General features: G+C 39.0%; 1 protein-coding gene across 3 annotated transcripts in view; it reads left to right on the top strand.

Annotated features, from left to right (window-relative positions):
• The window catches only part of dynlt4 (dynein light chain Tctex-type 4), a 29,121-nt gene extending 11,327 nt beyond the window's left edge, over positions 1-17,794 (top strand). For 2 of the 3 annotated variants that reach the window (XM_043699037.2, XM_087990534.1), the window contains one exon: positions 14,223-17,794. In XM_043699037.2, coding sequence (XP_043554972.1) covers positions 14,245-14,946 — 702 coding nt within the window. In that variant the 5' untranslated portion in view covers positions 14,223-14,244 and the 3' untranslated portion in view covers positions 14,947-17,794. Of the gene's footprint in view, positions 1-669; positions 2,273-14,222 lie in introns of those variants that run through there. The other variant, XM_087990535.1, reaches the window with a different exon arrangement.

Below are 17,794 nucleotides of genomic sequence, written 5' to 3'. Positions count from 1 at the left end.
GTTTGGCTTCAGGTATTCTTTAAGCAAATAAGTAAAATATCCAGAATTAGTTTGCTATTTCATTTGGTTGGATCCAATCTTTTATACTTGGTTTATTAGCACATGTTTTACACTGGTAGACATGTTTAAAACCACATTGAATCCATAGTGGAAAATATATGGATGTGCAATTGCACCTGCAGAAAGTTGCTGTTCAGTTCACACACTATAGCAAAGTTGAACACTGCGGCAAAATTCAACATGTTTAACTACACACTCAGTTTCCTTCAGTGTCATTGGCTCAAAATCCTGGAACTCCCTCCTAAGGTATTGTCAGTCTACCTACAGCATCACCTTCTCAAGGGCAATTAGAGACGGTCAATAAATGGAAGTCAATGGTGCCCATGGTCTGCAAGTGAAGTTTTAAAAAAACAAGCAGAGAAAATATTGCCATCTCGTTTACGCTTTAACAGTGGATTGTAAGACTGCCTTCAAACTTGTCCAAATTCAAAGAGTAGACCTTTCTGCCTGCTGTTCAGTCTTTATCTTATCATAAATCTTTTGTGCATTATCAATGAGGAGACTAGTGTTTGTGGTGTGGTATTTAATTGCCTTATAAGAATTTGCTTTAAAAGTAGTGCTGTTGTGAAATTGCACAATTCTTCATTCCATAAAGTATTTTATGACTGACCTAGCAAAAATAGTTTTAGAAATACATATTCCTTCCTCCCATTTGGCTTTAGTATTTATGTTCAAGTCTCAGGAATTCTGCAAAAAGTCAAGTGAATGTGCATCTGGACCTATAATAGATCATAAGTACATAAGAAATAGAGCAGCAAAGGTCCATTTGGCCCATCAAGACTGCACCATTACTCACTAAGATCATAGTTGATTTGACAGTGACCTTAATGCGCCTTCATCATTACAAATCTGTCTCACTCAGCATTGAATATATTCAATGACACAGCCTATCCTACTCGCTGGAGAGAGAATTTCCAATATTATCAATCAATAGAAAAGCAATTCCTTCTCCTTGCCATCTTGGACGGGGATTAAATTAAATTGCAAACATATTACAAGTATTATTCAGTGCTACTGAATGGAATCATTAAAAGAGCATCAAGTCTATAGTAATATGCAGATATCACCTATAGATTTTCAACCTAATTGTTTCTTTCATACAAAAGATACCCAGAGCAATGGGTTGGCCAGTCAAAAACAGACTATTCTCTTCAAAACACTATTATGCATTAAGATATGTGTTGAACTAGCAGGTTTCAGCTGAGGGAACAGTAACGGTATATCACCTGGCCTTAACATTATAAGGCTCTTTCATCATTGTTATTCAATGAGTGCTTCTGGAAAGTAAATCTTTGTGAAGACTGGTTGTGGATAGGATTGGACTGGATTCTTATCGTGGAGGGTCTGCCAAAACTCACTAATTAGACATGCCAATGAAAAGTAATTTAGTGAACTATAATTCTTGGAAAAGTGAGTTCTTGACCTCTGGAAGCATTTGAGACAGATGTCATGCTTTGCTCCACATCACATTTGACATGATTAGACACCAGCTATACTGCAGCATTATTGGAGTGCTAAAACAAGTTATTCTGTCCATCTGTTGGCAAGGACAGGCACAGTGACAAATTTACAAAGAATGTGAGAAACTTAAATTATGACTAAAATGTTTATTTAAAAGTTGACTGTAGCTAATGTTTTGAGGAAACAAAACTAGCTCAGTAATGAGGTGTTTTTTAAACTCCCTAAGTATACCAAAAACTAACAAGTAAATATATCCTTCAAAGGCACAAGGGGGTTGGTGTCAAACATGTTAGCCGTGATAAAGTTTATCCCTGATATACCTTGGTCTATAACAGAAGTTAATACTGTTTGAAAAAATTGTCGTGGGGTGGAAGTTGTCACCATGGAAACATATACAGGTGGCAAGCTGCCCAGATTTGCGCTGCCTTAATAGTTTTGAGTGCACTTCTCTTCATGTAGTGCAGTGGTGCAATAAGCCATTCAATCAATGGTCAGTCATTTATCAGGTGGTAAAGGCACTGGGAGAATGATTAAACTTTTATTTTTCCCTTTTACAGTCATTTTTAAAGGCTTAAAGGGAGCTGATAACATCCCCATGGAAGTGTAAAACATCATTATAGTTAAAGTTTTCATCCAGACTGCTTGTACCTTGGTCACAAAAGCAAGTACAGTTATAGGAGAGTCTTGATGGTGTTTTACCTTGGACTGCAGAAAATTATCAGAGATTTGTTGCCTTTGAATTCTTTCTAGGGTAAGACTGCTTACATCCCTTGATGGTAAACATATTTTTCAAGCTGTTTAAATATATTGTTGTGTATTTAATTCCTACCCAATTAGAATTTATTTTTAGATTATGAATTTCCCTACAAGTGGATGAAGTTATTAAAATGTTCATAAACATTTGTTGAAAAGGTGTTGTTATCTGTAGTGTGCAGTTGAAGTAAAATGCATTTGCTTTTGATGAATAATACAATTGCTTTTGTTTTGCAGTTTAATTTTGTTGTAACAGATTTGATATTGCAGCATACAAACTATTTATAGACATTCAAATGGAATGTAAATATTTTCTTAAAAGTTACACATTGAGAATCATAAATTGAAGGTGCTTTATTATTGTTATTGTCTACAATTTAGCCATGTTCCGACCCTCAGATAGAGTCATGGATCCACATAGCAGGGAAGTAGACCTTAAGTGTCCAACCAGTCCACCTTGACCCTGTTCCCAAACTAAACTAGTCCCACCTTCCTGCACTTGGCCAATATCCCTACAAACCTTTCCTATTCATGAACTTATCCATGTATTGTCAAGTTAATTCGGTCAAGTTAAGTCAAGTTATCACACAAATGCTTAAAGAAAGTTTGACAGGCAGGAGGCTGGAAGAACACAGCAAGCTAAACAGCATCAGGAGGTGGAGAAGTCAACGTTTCAGGTACAGCTTTCTTCAGGACTGCGGGTGGGGATGAGGGGAGCTGAAGATAAAGTAGGGGGGGCGGGGGGGGGCAGGTTGATAAGGTAGGGATAGGTGAACACAGATAAGGGTAGGACTTGGTTGGTCGATAGGAGGAATCAATCCAGTTGGTTGCTGGAAGGAAAGGTTGATGAGAAGAATGGAAGGGAGGGAGGAGGGGCTGGGAAGGGAGTCGGGTGATGAGAAGGGAGGTTATTTGAAATTGGAGAACTCAATGTTGAGTCCTCCGGTCTGTATGCAGGACAGGTGGAAGATGGGGTGTTGTTCCTCCAATTTGCGGTTGATTCGTTGAGGCAATGGAGGAGGCCAAAGATGGTCATGTTGGAAAGGGAGTGGGAAGGAAGAAAGTTGGATCATGCCATTCTTGGTCAGTTATTCCTGCATCTTAAAGTTAACAGCTTGCATCAAGTACAATCTTGCTTTAACCAAAACCATGAAAGCAGATCGTAGTCGTGCGTTTAACTTACTCTGTGTGCAAATTGAGTGTTGTATTTGTCCATATAACTGTAAATGCATTTCAAAATACAGCATGCATTGGGACTGAGTGACTCACTGCTTGAGACAACAACAAAACTTATATTTACCTAGCACGTTCAACACAATAAAACATCCCAGGGTGCTGCATAAAACCGTTATATCGCAAAATATGACACCAAATCACATAAGGCGATATTAAGCCATGTGGCCATAAGCTTGGTCACAGAAACAGGTTTAAAGTAGCATCTTAAATGTGGAAAGAGTAATAGAGACCGTGAGAATTTCGAGGAGTGAATTCCACAGCATCAGGCCTTGACAGTTACAGTTACGTCATCAATAGAGGAACAATTAAAACTGGGGTTGGTTAAGGCCAAGTTTAGGTAACTGTGGATCTTTTGAAGCCAAGTCTGTGGCAGGCTAGGCTTCGCCTTCAACTGCCTGAGTAACCTTGGCTTGTCTCTTTCCAATTACATATACAGGCTGCAATGGATGGCATTACACTCCACCATGACCCGTACTATTTGCTTCATGTCCTCTGAGATTGGCCTTCATATCTCCATGGGATTGGTCAACACTCTTCTATACAGGGCGCAGTCCCTGAGACTGGAGTCAGAAACATTTATTACCTGTGGCTGACATTCCTTGAACCCAGAAAGTTTATGTTTTCACTCTTCCTTCCATCTCCCTTGTGTTCGTGGCTTAAAAATAAATGGCATGATTTTAAAAAGGGCAAGGAACAGAAAATTTCAGGAGTGTATGCATGAAGATGGCAGGACTATTTGAGAAGTCATGTATTATCCTAGGTTTTATTAATAGAGAAATAGAGTTCAAAAACAAGGAAAGATTTAAAAGGGATCTACAGGGTAATGTTTTCACGCAGAGGGTGGTGAGTGTATGGAATGAGCTACCAGAGAAAGTAGTGGAGGCTGGTGCAATTACAACATTGAAAAGGCATCTGGATGGGTATATTAATAGGAAGGGATATCAGAGGGATATTGGCCAAGTGTTGGCAAATGGGACTAGATTAATTTAGGATATATGGTCAGCATGGACGAATTGGGCCAACGGGTCTGTTTTGTGCTATATATCTCTGTGACTCTAAGTTATGCTTAGCTTTTTGGAAGGTTCGTTTTCAGACGTTTCATCACCATACTAGGTGACATCATCAGTGAGCCTCTGGATGAAGCACTGGTGGCATAGCTTGCTTACTATATGTGTGTTTAGGTTTCCTTGGGTTGTGATGTCATTTCCTGTTCTTTTTCTCAGAGGATGGTAAATGGGATCCAAGTCAATGTGTTTGTTGATAGAGTTCCAGTTGGAATGCCATGCTTTTAGGAATTCTCGTGTGTATCTCTGTTTGGCTTGTCCTGGGATGGATATGTTGTCCCAGTCGAAGTAGTGTCCTTCCTCATCTGTATGTACGGATACTAGTAAGAGTGGGTCATGTCGTTTTTGGTGCTAGTTGATGTTCATGTATCCTGGTGGCCAGCTTTCTGCCTGTTTGTCCAATGTAGTGTTTGTTACAGTTCTTGCAATGTATTTTGTAGAACATTTGTTAGGCCTCTCTGGAGTATGGTGTTCATCTCTTGGTATCATGCTTTAAGAAGGATGTTAACTCTGTGGAGAGGATGCAGAGAATTTATAGAATGGTACCGGTGATGAAGATTTAAATTACAGAGAGGAAAATGGACACTGTTGTTTTCCTGAAAGCAGAGATGATGAAGAGGAGATTTGATAGTGTGATCAAACTATGAATGGTTTTGATAGGTAAACAAGAAGAAATTGTTTGCAATGATAGAAGAGTCAATTAGCTAGAACTAGAGATTTAAGGTGACTGAAAGAACAACAGATGACATACAGAAATAGATCTTTGTGGGCGGCACGGTGGTTAGCACTGCTGCCTCACAGCACCAGAGACCCGGGTTCAATTCCCGCCTCAGGTGACTGACTGTGTGGAGTTTGCACATTCTTTCCGTGTCTGCGTGGGTTTCCTTAGGGTGCTCCGATTTCCTCCCACAGTCCAAAAATGTGCAGGTTAAGTGAATTGGCCAAGCTAAATTGCCCGTAGTGTTAGGTGAAGGGGTAAATGTAGGGGAATGGGTCTGGGTGGGTTGCGCTTTGGCAGGTCGGTGGGGACTTGGTGGGCCAAAGGGCCTGTTTCCACACTGTAAGTAATCTAATCTAAACTCGTAATCTTTGTGCAGTACTGTCTGGAATGCATGTTTGAAGCATTGAAGTGGGGGAAGCAAATTCAATATTAACTCTCTCAGGTGAGTTGGATAATACATGAAGGGAAAAAAGGGTAGCAGTATTAATTGAAGAAAACTAGGAAGCCAAACAATGCAAGTTATTGCAAATGCCTTCCTTCAATGTTGCGTCAAACTATGATACCATCTCTCTTTTCCTATGTGGATTTCTGTCTCTGGGTTGGTGAACACATGAGAAGGGCATAACTGATGGGTGGATTGAAACTCAGATAAAACAACCTTTTTTAATTCAGAGCTGAAAATGTGTTGCTGGAAAAGCGCAGCAGGTCAGGCAGCATCCAAGGAGCAGGAGAATCGACGTTTCGGGCATGAGCCCTTCTTCAGGAAGGCTTAATTCACTCAAGTGATGTAGACGTCACTGGCTAGGCCAGCATTTATTGCACATCTCTAGTTGTCCAGAGACATATGTTGGGCAGACCAACTGAGGAAGGCAGTTACCTTCCCAACAATTGACAATGTGGTTTTATGGTCATTAGTACCTTATTTCCTGATTTTATTTTCCATTTAATTCAAATTTCACCATTTGCTATGATGGACTCCAACCCAGGTCCTCAGAACATTGCTTGGATCTTTGGATTAATAATCTCACAATAATATCACTATGCCTCTCCCACACCTGAAGGGATCTCACCGAATTTCTTTCTCCTTTCCATAAGATGAACACTGAAAAATAGTGCAACAGAATAAAATTGTGCTCTGAGATTTTCCAACACAGCAATGGAGGCCTTGATACAGAGAGTGGACAAGGGACCAGGAGGGACTCCAGAGAGACACATTGAAAAGACAGGAGTAGATACCATCATGGTTGCAGTGCTACGAGAATGAGTGCAGCTCCAACAACACTGAAGAAGCTTGACACCATCCAGGACAAAGCAGCCCGCTTGATTGGTATCACATCAACAAGCATCCATCCCTTCACCAGTGAAGCTCAGTAGCAGCAGTGTGCACAATCTGCAAGATGCAGTTCAGAAATTCATCAAAGATCCTTAAACAGCACCTTCCAAACACACAACCACTTCCATCTAGAAGGACAAGGGCAACAGAGACAGGAGAACATCACCACCTGCAAGTTCCCTCCAAGTCACTCTCCATCCTGACTTGGAAATATATAACCTTTTTTTTCAGCTACTGGCCAAAATCCTGGAATACACTCCCTAACAGCTTAACAGCATTGTGGTCTACCTACAGCACATGGACTGCAGCAGTTCATCATCACCTTCTTAAGGGCACCTAAGGATGGGCAATAAATATTGGCCGGACGGAGGCAGGTACTGCAGATGCTGGAGATTATAGTCAAGATTAGAGTAGGGCTGGAAAAGCACAGCAGGTCAGGCAGCATCTGAGGAGCAGGAAAATCGACATTTCAGGCAAAAGCCTGATGAAGGATTGCTCATGAAGGGCTTTTGCCCAAACCATCGATTTTCTTGCTCCTCAGATGTTGCCTGACCTGCTGTGCTTTTCCAGTACCACGCTAATAAATGATGGCCAGCAAGCAATGCCCAAGCCCCACAAAAGAATAAAGAAAATTTAAAGAAGTATAATTAAACAAGTAGTACTGGATAAATTAATGGGACTAAGTCGTTATATATCCCATTGACCTGGTGACTTTCACTTTGAGCTGTGGCAGAGATACACTGATCTTCCAGAAATCCTTAGATTCCAGAAGAGTTCTGAAGGGTTTGAATTTGGCAAACATAATTTAACAATTGATATTTAATAATAGGGGAAGATAGAAAATGGGGGTGTATAGGTACGTTAGCCCAACGTGAATTGTAAGCAAAACATTAGAATTTATTATTATGCATGTGGTAATCGGGATCTTAGAAAATCACGACAGAAAACAAAGTAGGAATAAAATTAACATTTTCAGATTGGCTGGCCGTGACTATGAAGGTACCGCAAGGATCAGCAAATACTTGGGTCTCAGTTATTTAAAGATTATATTAATGGCTGAGATGGAAGGACTGAATGTAATGTATCCAAGACTGCCGATATTAGTTAGATGAACAGCAGCGAGGAGAATGCAAAAAGGCTGCAGAATGATATAAGCAGATTGGATGTCTATGCAAGACCACAGTAGATCTTCTGCAATGACTTGGATCGTTTGGTCTTCAGATAGTCAGAGAGGATTGTACCTCCCAAAAGACACTTTGGGGTCTAAGTCCCAAAACAATGAATATGTAGGAATTGCTGAGCAGGTTGGAATTTCTGATCAGAATTATCCTGAATCTAAAACCCTAAGAAAAGTTTGAAGTGTTCCAACTCACTTACCTGGATAATTACCTGTGAAATGTTACACGGATAAAGTTCTAACTTCTTAGTAACTATACAACTAACCCAACCTCCTCAAACACTACAACTACCCTTTTATGATGCCTGCAAACCAACCACCCATGAACTCCACCACTACTCACCTCCCCTTGACCCAACTATTGTCCTGACCTGACCACATTCAGGTAAAGTCACCATTGTCCCGGTGGACCATACAGCACCTCTCTTATTAGGGAGACGGTTGTTTAATCTGAGGGTCAGCACACCCAAGTGAGGAGCAAGGTTGAGAAGGCAGAACCCTGATGGTCAACACAGCCATTGCAGGAATTAAACCCACACAAACCAGCATTTAGCCAACTGAGCTAACTGGTATCAAATCGTACAACCCCCTGACTACCCCATTCCATCCCTGACCCAAATAATACTCCCACCACCACCTTTCCTCCTCACCCTTTTATCATACTGCTCACCTTCTCATGACTTTGGCCATTTGTAAGTTTTACCTGCTAGAACATAGCAGCTTGTGCCATAAACAGGAAGCATGACATCTACAAAAACTTACTGCACAGCTCCCATTGAGGATTGCTGCTCTTACTGAGGTCCAGAGAAATTGCCGTTAGAATATAGTCCCAAAAATATCAGAGTTAAGTAACTGTGTTATTTGACACGGATGTGAATGGGAGATAGGGATTCCAACAAAGATTAGAAGCTTTGGCCTAGCAGCAAAGTATGACATTATCCATTCTGCTGAGAAAAATAGAATATTTTAAAGTGGTGAGGAATTGGGAAATGCTTTCATTCAAGGAGCTTGGGTATCCTTGTTCTTAAATTAAGGTCAATATAAGGTACAACAAGCAATTAGGAAGGCAAATGAGGTAGGTTAACTTTTGTTGCAAAATGATTAGCGCATAGGAGAAAGGGTATTGGGAAGAGTTGTGTGCAGTTCTACCTTATCTGAAGTTTGGACATACTTGCCAAAAGGGATGCGATAAAGATTCAGTTTCCAAGTTCCTGGGATGAAGAGGTTGGCTTTTGAAGACAGATTAATTTGACTAGGTCAGTCTTCCCTGGGGATGTGAAGAATGAAAGGCGATCTCTTTGAAAAGGTATAAAATCTGAACAGAATATAAGATGCAAGAAATTTTTTCCTGACTAGGGAACCTCCAAAACAAAATCACAGTCTTTGGATAAGAAGTTACAAAATTTAAGATTGAACGAAGGAGAAATATCCATCTTCATGGGGCTATGAAGTCATGAAATTCTCTATTCCTGAATGCTGTGGATACTTTGTATATTTTGAGAGGGAAGTCGGAGATTTTTAGATATGAAGGGGAAGAAAGGGGTTAGATATGGGAAGTTGGAGTTGAGGTAGAAGGTCAGATTTTAATGTATGGGCATACAGGCTTGCAGGGCCCAACAGCCAAATTGCAGCTTTTATGTAATCTGTGTACATGTAGGGCACTGAGAGAGTGATTAGTACCAAAGACTGTTGTTGGATTTTATAGTCCTTAACCATTTTGAAGATAAGGTGTGTGGGTCTGCTACAACACAATAAATGAATAATTCAGTGGAGTTACCTTATCCAACTACAGTCTTCAGACAGCTGAATAATCATCCTTCTCTGCAACAAACAAGGGCAGGACCTATACTATTAATGGTAGAGCCCTGGGTAGTGTTGTAGAACAGAAAGACCTAGGGGTTCAGGTATATAGTTCTTGGAAATTTGCATCTGAGGTAGACAGGGGGGGGATTAGGAAGGTGTTTAGCATGCTTGCTTTCATTGCTCAGACCTTTGAGTATAAGAGCGGTGACATCATGAGGAGATTGTATGGGATGTTAGTGAGGCCACTTCTAGAGTGCTGTGTGCAGTTCTGGTTGCCCTGTTATAAGAAGGATATTATTAAATTGGAGAGGTTTCAGAAACTATTTACCAGGATTTTGCAGGGAATGAAGGGTTTGAGCCATAAAGAGAGGTTGGATAGACTGAAATTCTTTCCACTGGAGCAAAGGAGGTTGAGGAAGTACCTTGTAGAGGTTTATAAAATCATGAAGGGCAAGGATAAGATGAATAGCAAATGTCTTTTCCCTAAGGGAAGTTCAAAACTAGGGGGAATATTTTTAAAGTGAGAGGAAAAAGGTCTAAAGAAATAAGGGGCAACATTTTTACACAAAGAGTGGTTAGTGTGTGAAATAAATGCCAGAGGAAGTGGTAGATACAAGTAAAATTACAATGTTAAAATACATTTGCATAAGTACATGAAGAGGAAAGATTTGGAGAGATACAGGCCAAACGCAAGCAAGTAGGATGAGTTGGACCAAAGGGTCTGCTTCCATGCTATAATACTCTATGACTCTTTAACACTTACAGTCAGCAATATAGCGCTCACTTCATAAGGTGCAGAGCATCCTACTTTGGGATATATCCAGGTAAAATACAGAAGAATTGTTTGCCCAAAACTTGCATGTCATTCTTTCTGTCATCCTTCCTTCTAACACGCAATTCCTCTGTGATTACTACCATTGCCACATTAAACAGCAAGGCAAGCTTCTCAATGACATTTAGGGATGGACAATAAATGCTAGCCCAGTCAGCAACATTCATATTGTATGCAAGAATAATGAAAGATCTGGAGCTTGCAGCTGCACCACTTCTCTATTCCTAAACCTTGATGCTTCCTTCCATTGTTCTACTTTCAGTTTCTCAGGAAAGTGGGAATGGAATGGCCTTTCTTAGTCTCACAACAAATTTTCCTTCCCATCATTGTGCAACTCAGGAGGCATGAACTTAGAGCCATAGAGATGTACAGCACGGAAACAGACCCTTCAGTTCAGTTTGTCCATGCCTACCAGATATCCTAAATTAAGCTAGTCCCACTTGCCAACATTTGACCCATATCCTTCTAAACCCTTCCTATTCATGTACCCATCCAGATGCTTTCTAAATGTTGTAATTGTACCCAGCTCCACCACCTCCTCTGGCAGCTCATTCCATATATGCAGTACCCTCTGCAGGAAAAGTTGCCCCTTAGATCACTTTTAAATCTTTCCTCTCTCACCTTAAACCTATGCCCTCTAGTTTTGGATTCCATTATCCTGGGAAAAAGACCTTGACTGTTCTCCCTATCCATACCCCTCATGATTTTATAAACTTCTGTATGTTCACCCTCAGCTTCTGAAGCTCCAGGGAAAATAGCCCCAGTCTATTCAGCCTCTCCCCCTGGCTCAAACCCTCCTGATCTTGGAAATTATAAAATGGATGATCACAAAGTGTAAAGTGTTTTACCTTCTTAACAGGAATGAAGATCAGGTGGATTGTTAAAATGGACTGTGGATTTGGTGTTGCTCTATTTTGCACTATTCCACAAGGCAACATTTCACTCCCATGTTCCCTGCCCACTTCACAGTGCACAAATGCACCAAACCTGGGGTTTGCATTAGAATTGACATCAGGGTCAGTTTTTGACATTCTCCCCAGTCACAGTTCCAGCAGTACAGTGGTCTGGCAGGAATTGCTAGGCTGGAGACTTTTTACAGTTAAATTCTAATGAATAATTCGAAGTTGCTGAACAAATAAACAAGTTAAAACATTACTAAGGCATTTTCTATACCTGTTGGAACATGTTAGTCTCCTTTGATATATCCAAGTTTGTGATATTCTCGCCAACCCTTTAAACTTTAACTCAATAAAGCAAACGCAGAGGAAATTGAATCTTAGGTTCAATCCTTGATCTGTACTCAGCACATTGACCTTAACTAAAACAGCAGTCAGACAGCTTTAATTGACTTCAGCAAGCCTGATTGTAGAAAATAATTTTGGCCAGGCTTATCAAGTCTGACTATATCCAGAAAACTCTGGTAGATGTGTAAATATATGGTTGAAGACAAGTTAGAGTACATCTACCATCTCAGGAAATCTATCCAATTTTACAACCATAGAGCAACTTGCAAAAAATGTCACATGATGGAAGTAAGAACATTTGTCAGTTAGTCATTGGGTGAAACCTTATCAGAGTATGGAGGTGGATTGGGAAGCAGGATGAGGAGGGCAATGAGGAAAGTCAATGTTGGATCAGTGGCCAAACACATTTCAGCCTCTGAATATGATGCTAGAGCCAAGTGAACTGTGGCAACAACAGATTGCCAATTAATGGATCTGTTGAGGGGATTGGGAAGAACTTCATTCAGATCCCCTCTGGCATTTCAGCAGCACCCTGCTGAGTGTCAAACTTAGATGGATAATATACAGCCCAATTTCTAGGGCTGGAAATTACTTGATGTCCTCATTATTGGTTTTGTACACATTATGGATGGCATAATTCATTTGCTCTAATAATGATCCATCTCTGTGCATTTTTCTAAGCTAAACATTTAATACAATTTTAGATATAACAAAAACCATTATAAATGTATCCTTTTATGTTTGTATGCCAAACATCCTGAAGATGCCTGTAGAATTAACATTCTTCCTTCATCCAACAAACCACATTCTCATTTCAGACAATCTGCATTGTATCAACTGGTTTACTCCAAAAGATAAAAGCACATATGAAACAATTAGTGGAGTGTTTTGCTAGATTAACTGTTGAATAATAATTAAAAATAAATAAGAGGGAGACAGAATCTGAGAGACAATATCGATCTGCTCAAATCACTACATAACACATGCACAGTAATGAATTTGGTTCCCATCATCAGTAGGCCTCATCCATTGCCACTTTTTGAAGTGAATAAAGCAACAATGGAACAGCTAACAATAGTTTCTCTCCTCTGCCACAGTTGTTGTGTTGGCTCCCAGTTGTAAAACAGGGCTTAAAATTTTGATATCTGACTCTATACACACTGTATTCACCTAAATCACTTTTGTGCAATACTTGTTTCACTCCAACGGCTAACATAGATGGATAGAAAGAAAAAAAACTTACATTTATAACCCTTAATATTCTTGGGATATTCTAAAGTGTGTTACAGCCAATGAATTACTTTTGAAATATCGTCATTGAAAACAAATACAGAAGTCAATTTGCACAGTGCCACAAAATGAAAGGAAAAATGATCTGCTTTTGTTGGTGAAGTTTGAATGATGCTGACCAAGAGAATTTCTCTTCAGTATCTTCAGATGACTTCATGGAATTTTTTATGCTCATTTGAGAAGTGTGCAGGACTTTCTGTGGTTTAACATTTCATTCATGAAGACAGAGTGTCCAACAAATGCAGTATTGCCTCATGATAAATGCAAGAGGAAAGTGACTAGGAATCTCTGAGTTTGAGTCACAGATGAAAGAACTATCACTGCACCAGGGCTGACACAATGATATTTCACCAAGAATCATTCCTGAGACAACTTCCACCCCATATTCTAACCTTTTTAAAGACCCAGGAATTCTTTTTGTTGATTTTAAGCACTGCTAGTCTCACCTAAAAGGAACTCTCCCACCCTTACCAGACACCATCAGGCATATTGGAAGGATGCACAAGATGGCAATCAACCCATTTACTTATGCTACAAATGCGTATTCCATGGCCAACATGTCCTGTTGGGGGGGACTCAAACCCAGGGGTTGTGGACCAGAGCAATGGATATTACCATTGAGACACAAGACCTCCCTGTTATCATGACAAGAAGCTTATTGTACCCTCAACTCACTTTTGTGCATGAAAACTGTTGCAATGTTTATGTAGAGCAGAAAATGCAATTAACTAATTACTCCCTCCCCTTAACCCATGGGCACAGAGGGTCATTGATCATTTCAGCTATTGGTTTTGATCAAATTAATCAAACTTGGCAACCTTCCGATCTATATTATACAGTACCATACCACATAATGGATAAGAGTCAACAGTTTTGCTAGAAAATGTTGCCCTCAAATATGCATATTTTGTCCTCTGGCTTATATTTCTATCTTTCTTTGCAGTTTTTCTGGGTGGGGGTTAGTTGGATGTTGTTTCTTGTTTCTTTAAACCTCGAAGCTAGTAAGAGAAAAAACTTAGGATCACTCTGAACCCAGACCCTGTAACAGAAGTGCAGATAAAGTCTGTGGAGACAGCGGAGAGTGATTCACACTATGCCAACATTGTATTTCAAAAACAGACTTGAGTGGTGTTGACAGTGATCTCAAAGTTCTTTCAGATTTAGAATATCACTGGAGATAAAAGTGCATTAAAAGTAAAATTTGGTTAAAGCCTTTGACCTAAATGAAATTTATCTTTTTCCCTTTAGACAGATCAATATTCATTTTGATATGACCGCCAAGCAGATGCCTTTATCACAAGAAGCTTTAGCTCAATTCAATCTGGCTTTATCTGGGCACAATTTGGGACAGTGCCCTTGTGCAAACTCCATTTCCACTCGCAGAAGTTCCCAGTCTGTGGACATGCATGCCAGCAAACATCACCTGCAGCTGAAGAACATCAATGAAAGACCTCATATTCCTTCCAGAAGGAGCTCGATTATAAATAATGTCAATGTGTCTTTTTCTCGCAAAAGCTCAATGATGCAAGGCAAAAGACATTCCATGAGCTGGATGACCTCTGGTCAAGTCAGTTTCTCTGGATTGCCCCTGTATCAACCTATTAGGGAAGTGAAATGTGAAAATACTTACAAATCACAGCCAGATGAAGGCTACAAGTTTGATCCCTACAAGGTCCAAAAGGTCTTGGAGGGAACTCTTTCAAACTACTTGGCCAACAACAGCTATAATCCTGTAACAAGTGTACAGTTAGTGCAGAGTTTGACAGACCATATCAGGTTGAAAGTGAAGGATATTAATATCCCGAGATACAAGCTAGTATGCAATGTGGTACTGGGCCAGCTCAATGATCAGGGAATATTAATTGTGAGCCGCTGTCTGTGGGACACATTGACTGACAATTATGCAACAGCTACTTTTAAAAACACTTCACTTTTTGCTGTTGCAACTGTGTATGGGATATATTTTGAATAACTAATTTATCTGAATTTATACTGTTTGATTAAAGTGATCTATTGAGTTGCTTAAAGTCTTTAATGTCAGTGGTGATAGTTAGATTGTAATAATTGCATTGCTCATGTGACCCAATCTTGTATTATTATGGAACTGTTTTGTTACATAAGTGAATGGCACAGCAAATCACTGTTTGACTTAAATTGCTTACAAAGCCATTGTGATATCATTTCAGCTACAGCCATGCACATATCCTCAGCGAGAGAGTAAACCATGTTGGATTTTTGAATTTCCAAGAACTTGCTAAGAAATGGTTCACAGAATCTAGCATTTTTTCCAGTTTTGTTTTTCTAACTCCCTCCTTTCTAGAATGCTTTAGAGGTGTTACACCTGTTAATTTCCAATCTGTTGGGCAATGTTCTAGCATTCAGGGAATTTTGGGAAAATTATAACCAATGCATCCATTATCTCAGTAGCTACCTTTTTTAACCCCCATTAGGATACAAACAACTAGGTGCTGGAGATTTATTGGCTTTTAGTTCCGTACATTCCTCCAATATCTTTTACCTCTTGATATTAATTACCTTAAATTCCTTACTATTATTTGGCCCTTAGGTACCCTTTAATTTTGGCATGTGGTATCTATACTTTTGTCTAATGTCTCTCCTATTTCGTCTCTTCTTGCTGATTTCTGTCCAAAGGACCAATGTTTACTTGAGCTCTTCTCTGTGTACTTGTAAAATCTCTTACAACCCATTTTTTTTACATTCCTGGCTAGTTTCCTCATTCTGTTTTTTAAAGCACATTTTTGTGGCTGTGTCCCCAGGGTTTCTGAAATACTCTAAACTTCTAAACTCTCAGGCTTACAACTAATCTTTGCAAGATCGTTGATCTTCTTATAATCTAATATTTGAACTTACCTTGTAAATCACTGATATTATTCATTTAGCTTTTTATAACATTTTAATGGCATATTTTAATGTACATTGAATTATTTCTTTAAATATTTACCATTTGTTTGCCATCATATATTTTAGTCTACTTAACCAATATAAACCAGGTCACCCCTCATACCTACATAAGTGATTTTGTTTTAATTTAAATTCTTCTTGGGGATTGGGGTAAGGTGCTTTCAAACTTAATATGGAATGCAGTTGTGCTATGATTTTAATATGCAATTGTATTAGGATCACTATCAGAAGTTTCTCATTTATATGAACATTCAAGTTGCCCATCATTAGTACAATGCTTTTTTTATAAGCTGTAATAATTTATTATTTAATGCTCCATCCAATGATACAATAACTGTGAAGAGTCCTACAAAATAATCTCAACAAATTACTCAAACCAACATTTTTTGACACTTAAATAAGAGCAAGGTATTTCAGATGCTGGAGATCTGAACCAAAAAGCGACACTCAGCAGGCTGGCAGCATCTGGAGGCAGAAACATTGTTAACATTGAGTTCAGTAAATCTCTGCAGTACTACTTCTGAATTCATATTGGGCTCCAAACATTGACTGTGTCTCTAAGCACAAAGGTTGTAAGACCTGAGTTTCTCCAGCACATCCTTTTTCCTGACAGTTTTTCCTAATAGGTCTTTGTAATGGCAATAAACCAGTCCCTCATTGACCTTATTACAAAAGGTTTATACATTCATATATACAGCATTTAGTTTTATTTAAAAAAAAATAAACCTACTATTCATTGTATGAGGAAAGAGTGAAGACTGCAGATGCTGGAGATCAGACTAGAGTGTGTGGTGCTGGAAAAGCACAGCTGGTCAGGCAGCATTCGAGAAGCAGGAGAATTGACATTTCAGGCATAAGCCTAAAACATCAATTCTCCTGCTCCTCAGATGCTGCCTGATCTGATGTGCTCCAGCACTCTATTCTTTATATGAACCTTATTCACTGATTGGTCAATTGTTGTTAAAGTCTCTGTCCCTTCCTGACAAATTCTGCTTAACTGTATCTAAATTGTCATATTGGTATACTCGCCTTCAATTTTTTAAACCTATCATGTGACCCCACCCAATCCTAATTCCGTAGTTGTATGAATTGCCAGAACAGATCCCAACTGAGTTTAAGTGGTGCCCATCCCAATGGAACAGCAGACAATTTAAAACACAAAATTGCCTCAAACAACACAGCTTCAAACTGTTCAATAGTTCTGGACAAGAAGTTCAATCATATACCCTTCTCAGCTAGTTACAATAAGTGCCTTGTATATCATGCTTATATATTCTAACATTATGTTGTAACGATTATTACATGTGTCTGCAGGGGAAGATTGCTAAAATTATGCAATTGAGAAGCACCAGGTGGTTACACTTATTGCTTGATTCAAATTTTCACTGGCCATGTAGAACAGCATAGACAATTTTCAAAAACATTTCCAAGGCATTAATGCCTACTTTACTGAAAGGAAATGTGCATTAGCCAGACGTAATACTAACAGCCATTAAAGTACCTTGAGGAAAGAAAGCATAGGTTGGATTTAATTGATTTGGTGGATAAATTCTTTTGAATTATTTAGCAGACATGGTATGTATTACCAGTGAAATTTTTTACATCAAATTTGTAAAGAATCGAAATTAGCATAGCTTTTCAAAAGATTGAACTTTAATGTAATATTGTATATCTAGTGATATTCAAACAAATAGCATTTAGAAACTGAGAATACCCATCTGGGAAACTGCAAATGTATGACTGCTATTATATTTCTAGATAGTATATAAAGTACATAGTTAAAAAAAAATTGTATCAGAACATAAAATCTATTCTCAATGTAGATTGTGATTGATGAGTCCAGTGTATAACATGTAGACAAGTGCATGTCCATTCTTTTTTTTCAAATAAACTTGATA

Source organism: Chiloscyllium plagiosum, unplaced genomic scaffold, assembly GCF_037043375.1.
Source record: "Chiloscyllium plagiosum isolate Xiang-an unplaced genomic scaffold, Cpla_swu_hap1 HiC_scaffold_9, whole genome shotgun sequence".
Taxonomy (NCBI): Eukaryota; Metazoa; Chordata; class Chondrichthyes; order Orectolobiformes; family Hemiscylliidae; genus Chiloscyllium; species Chiloscyllium plagiosum.
This window is presented reverse-complemented; position numbering and strand designations above follow the sequence as displayed.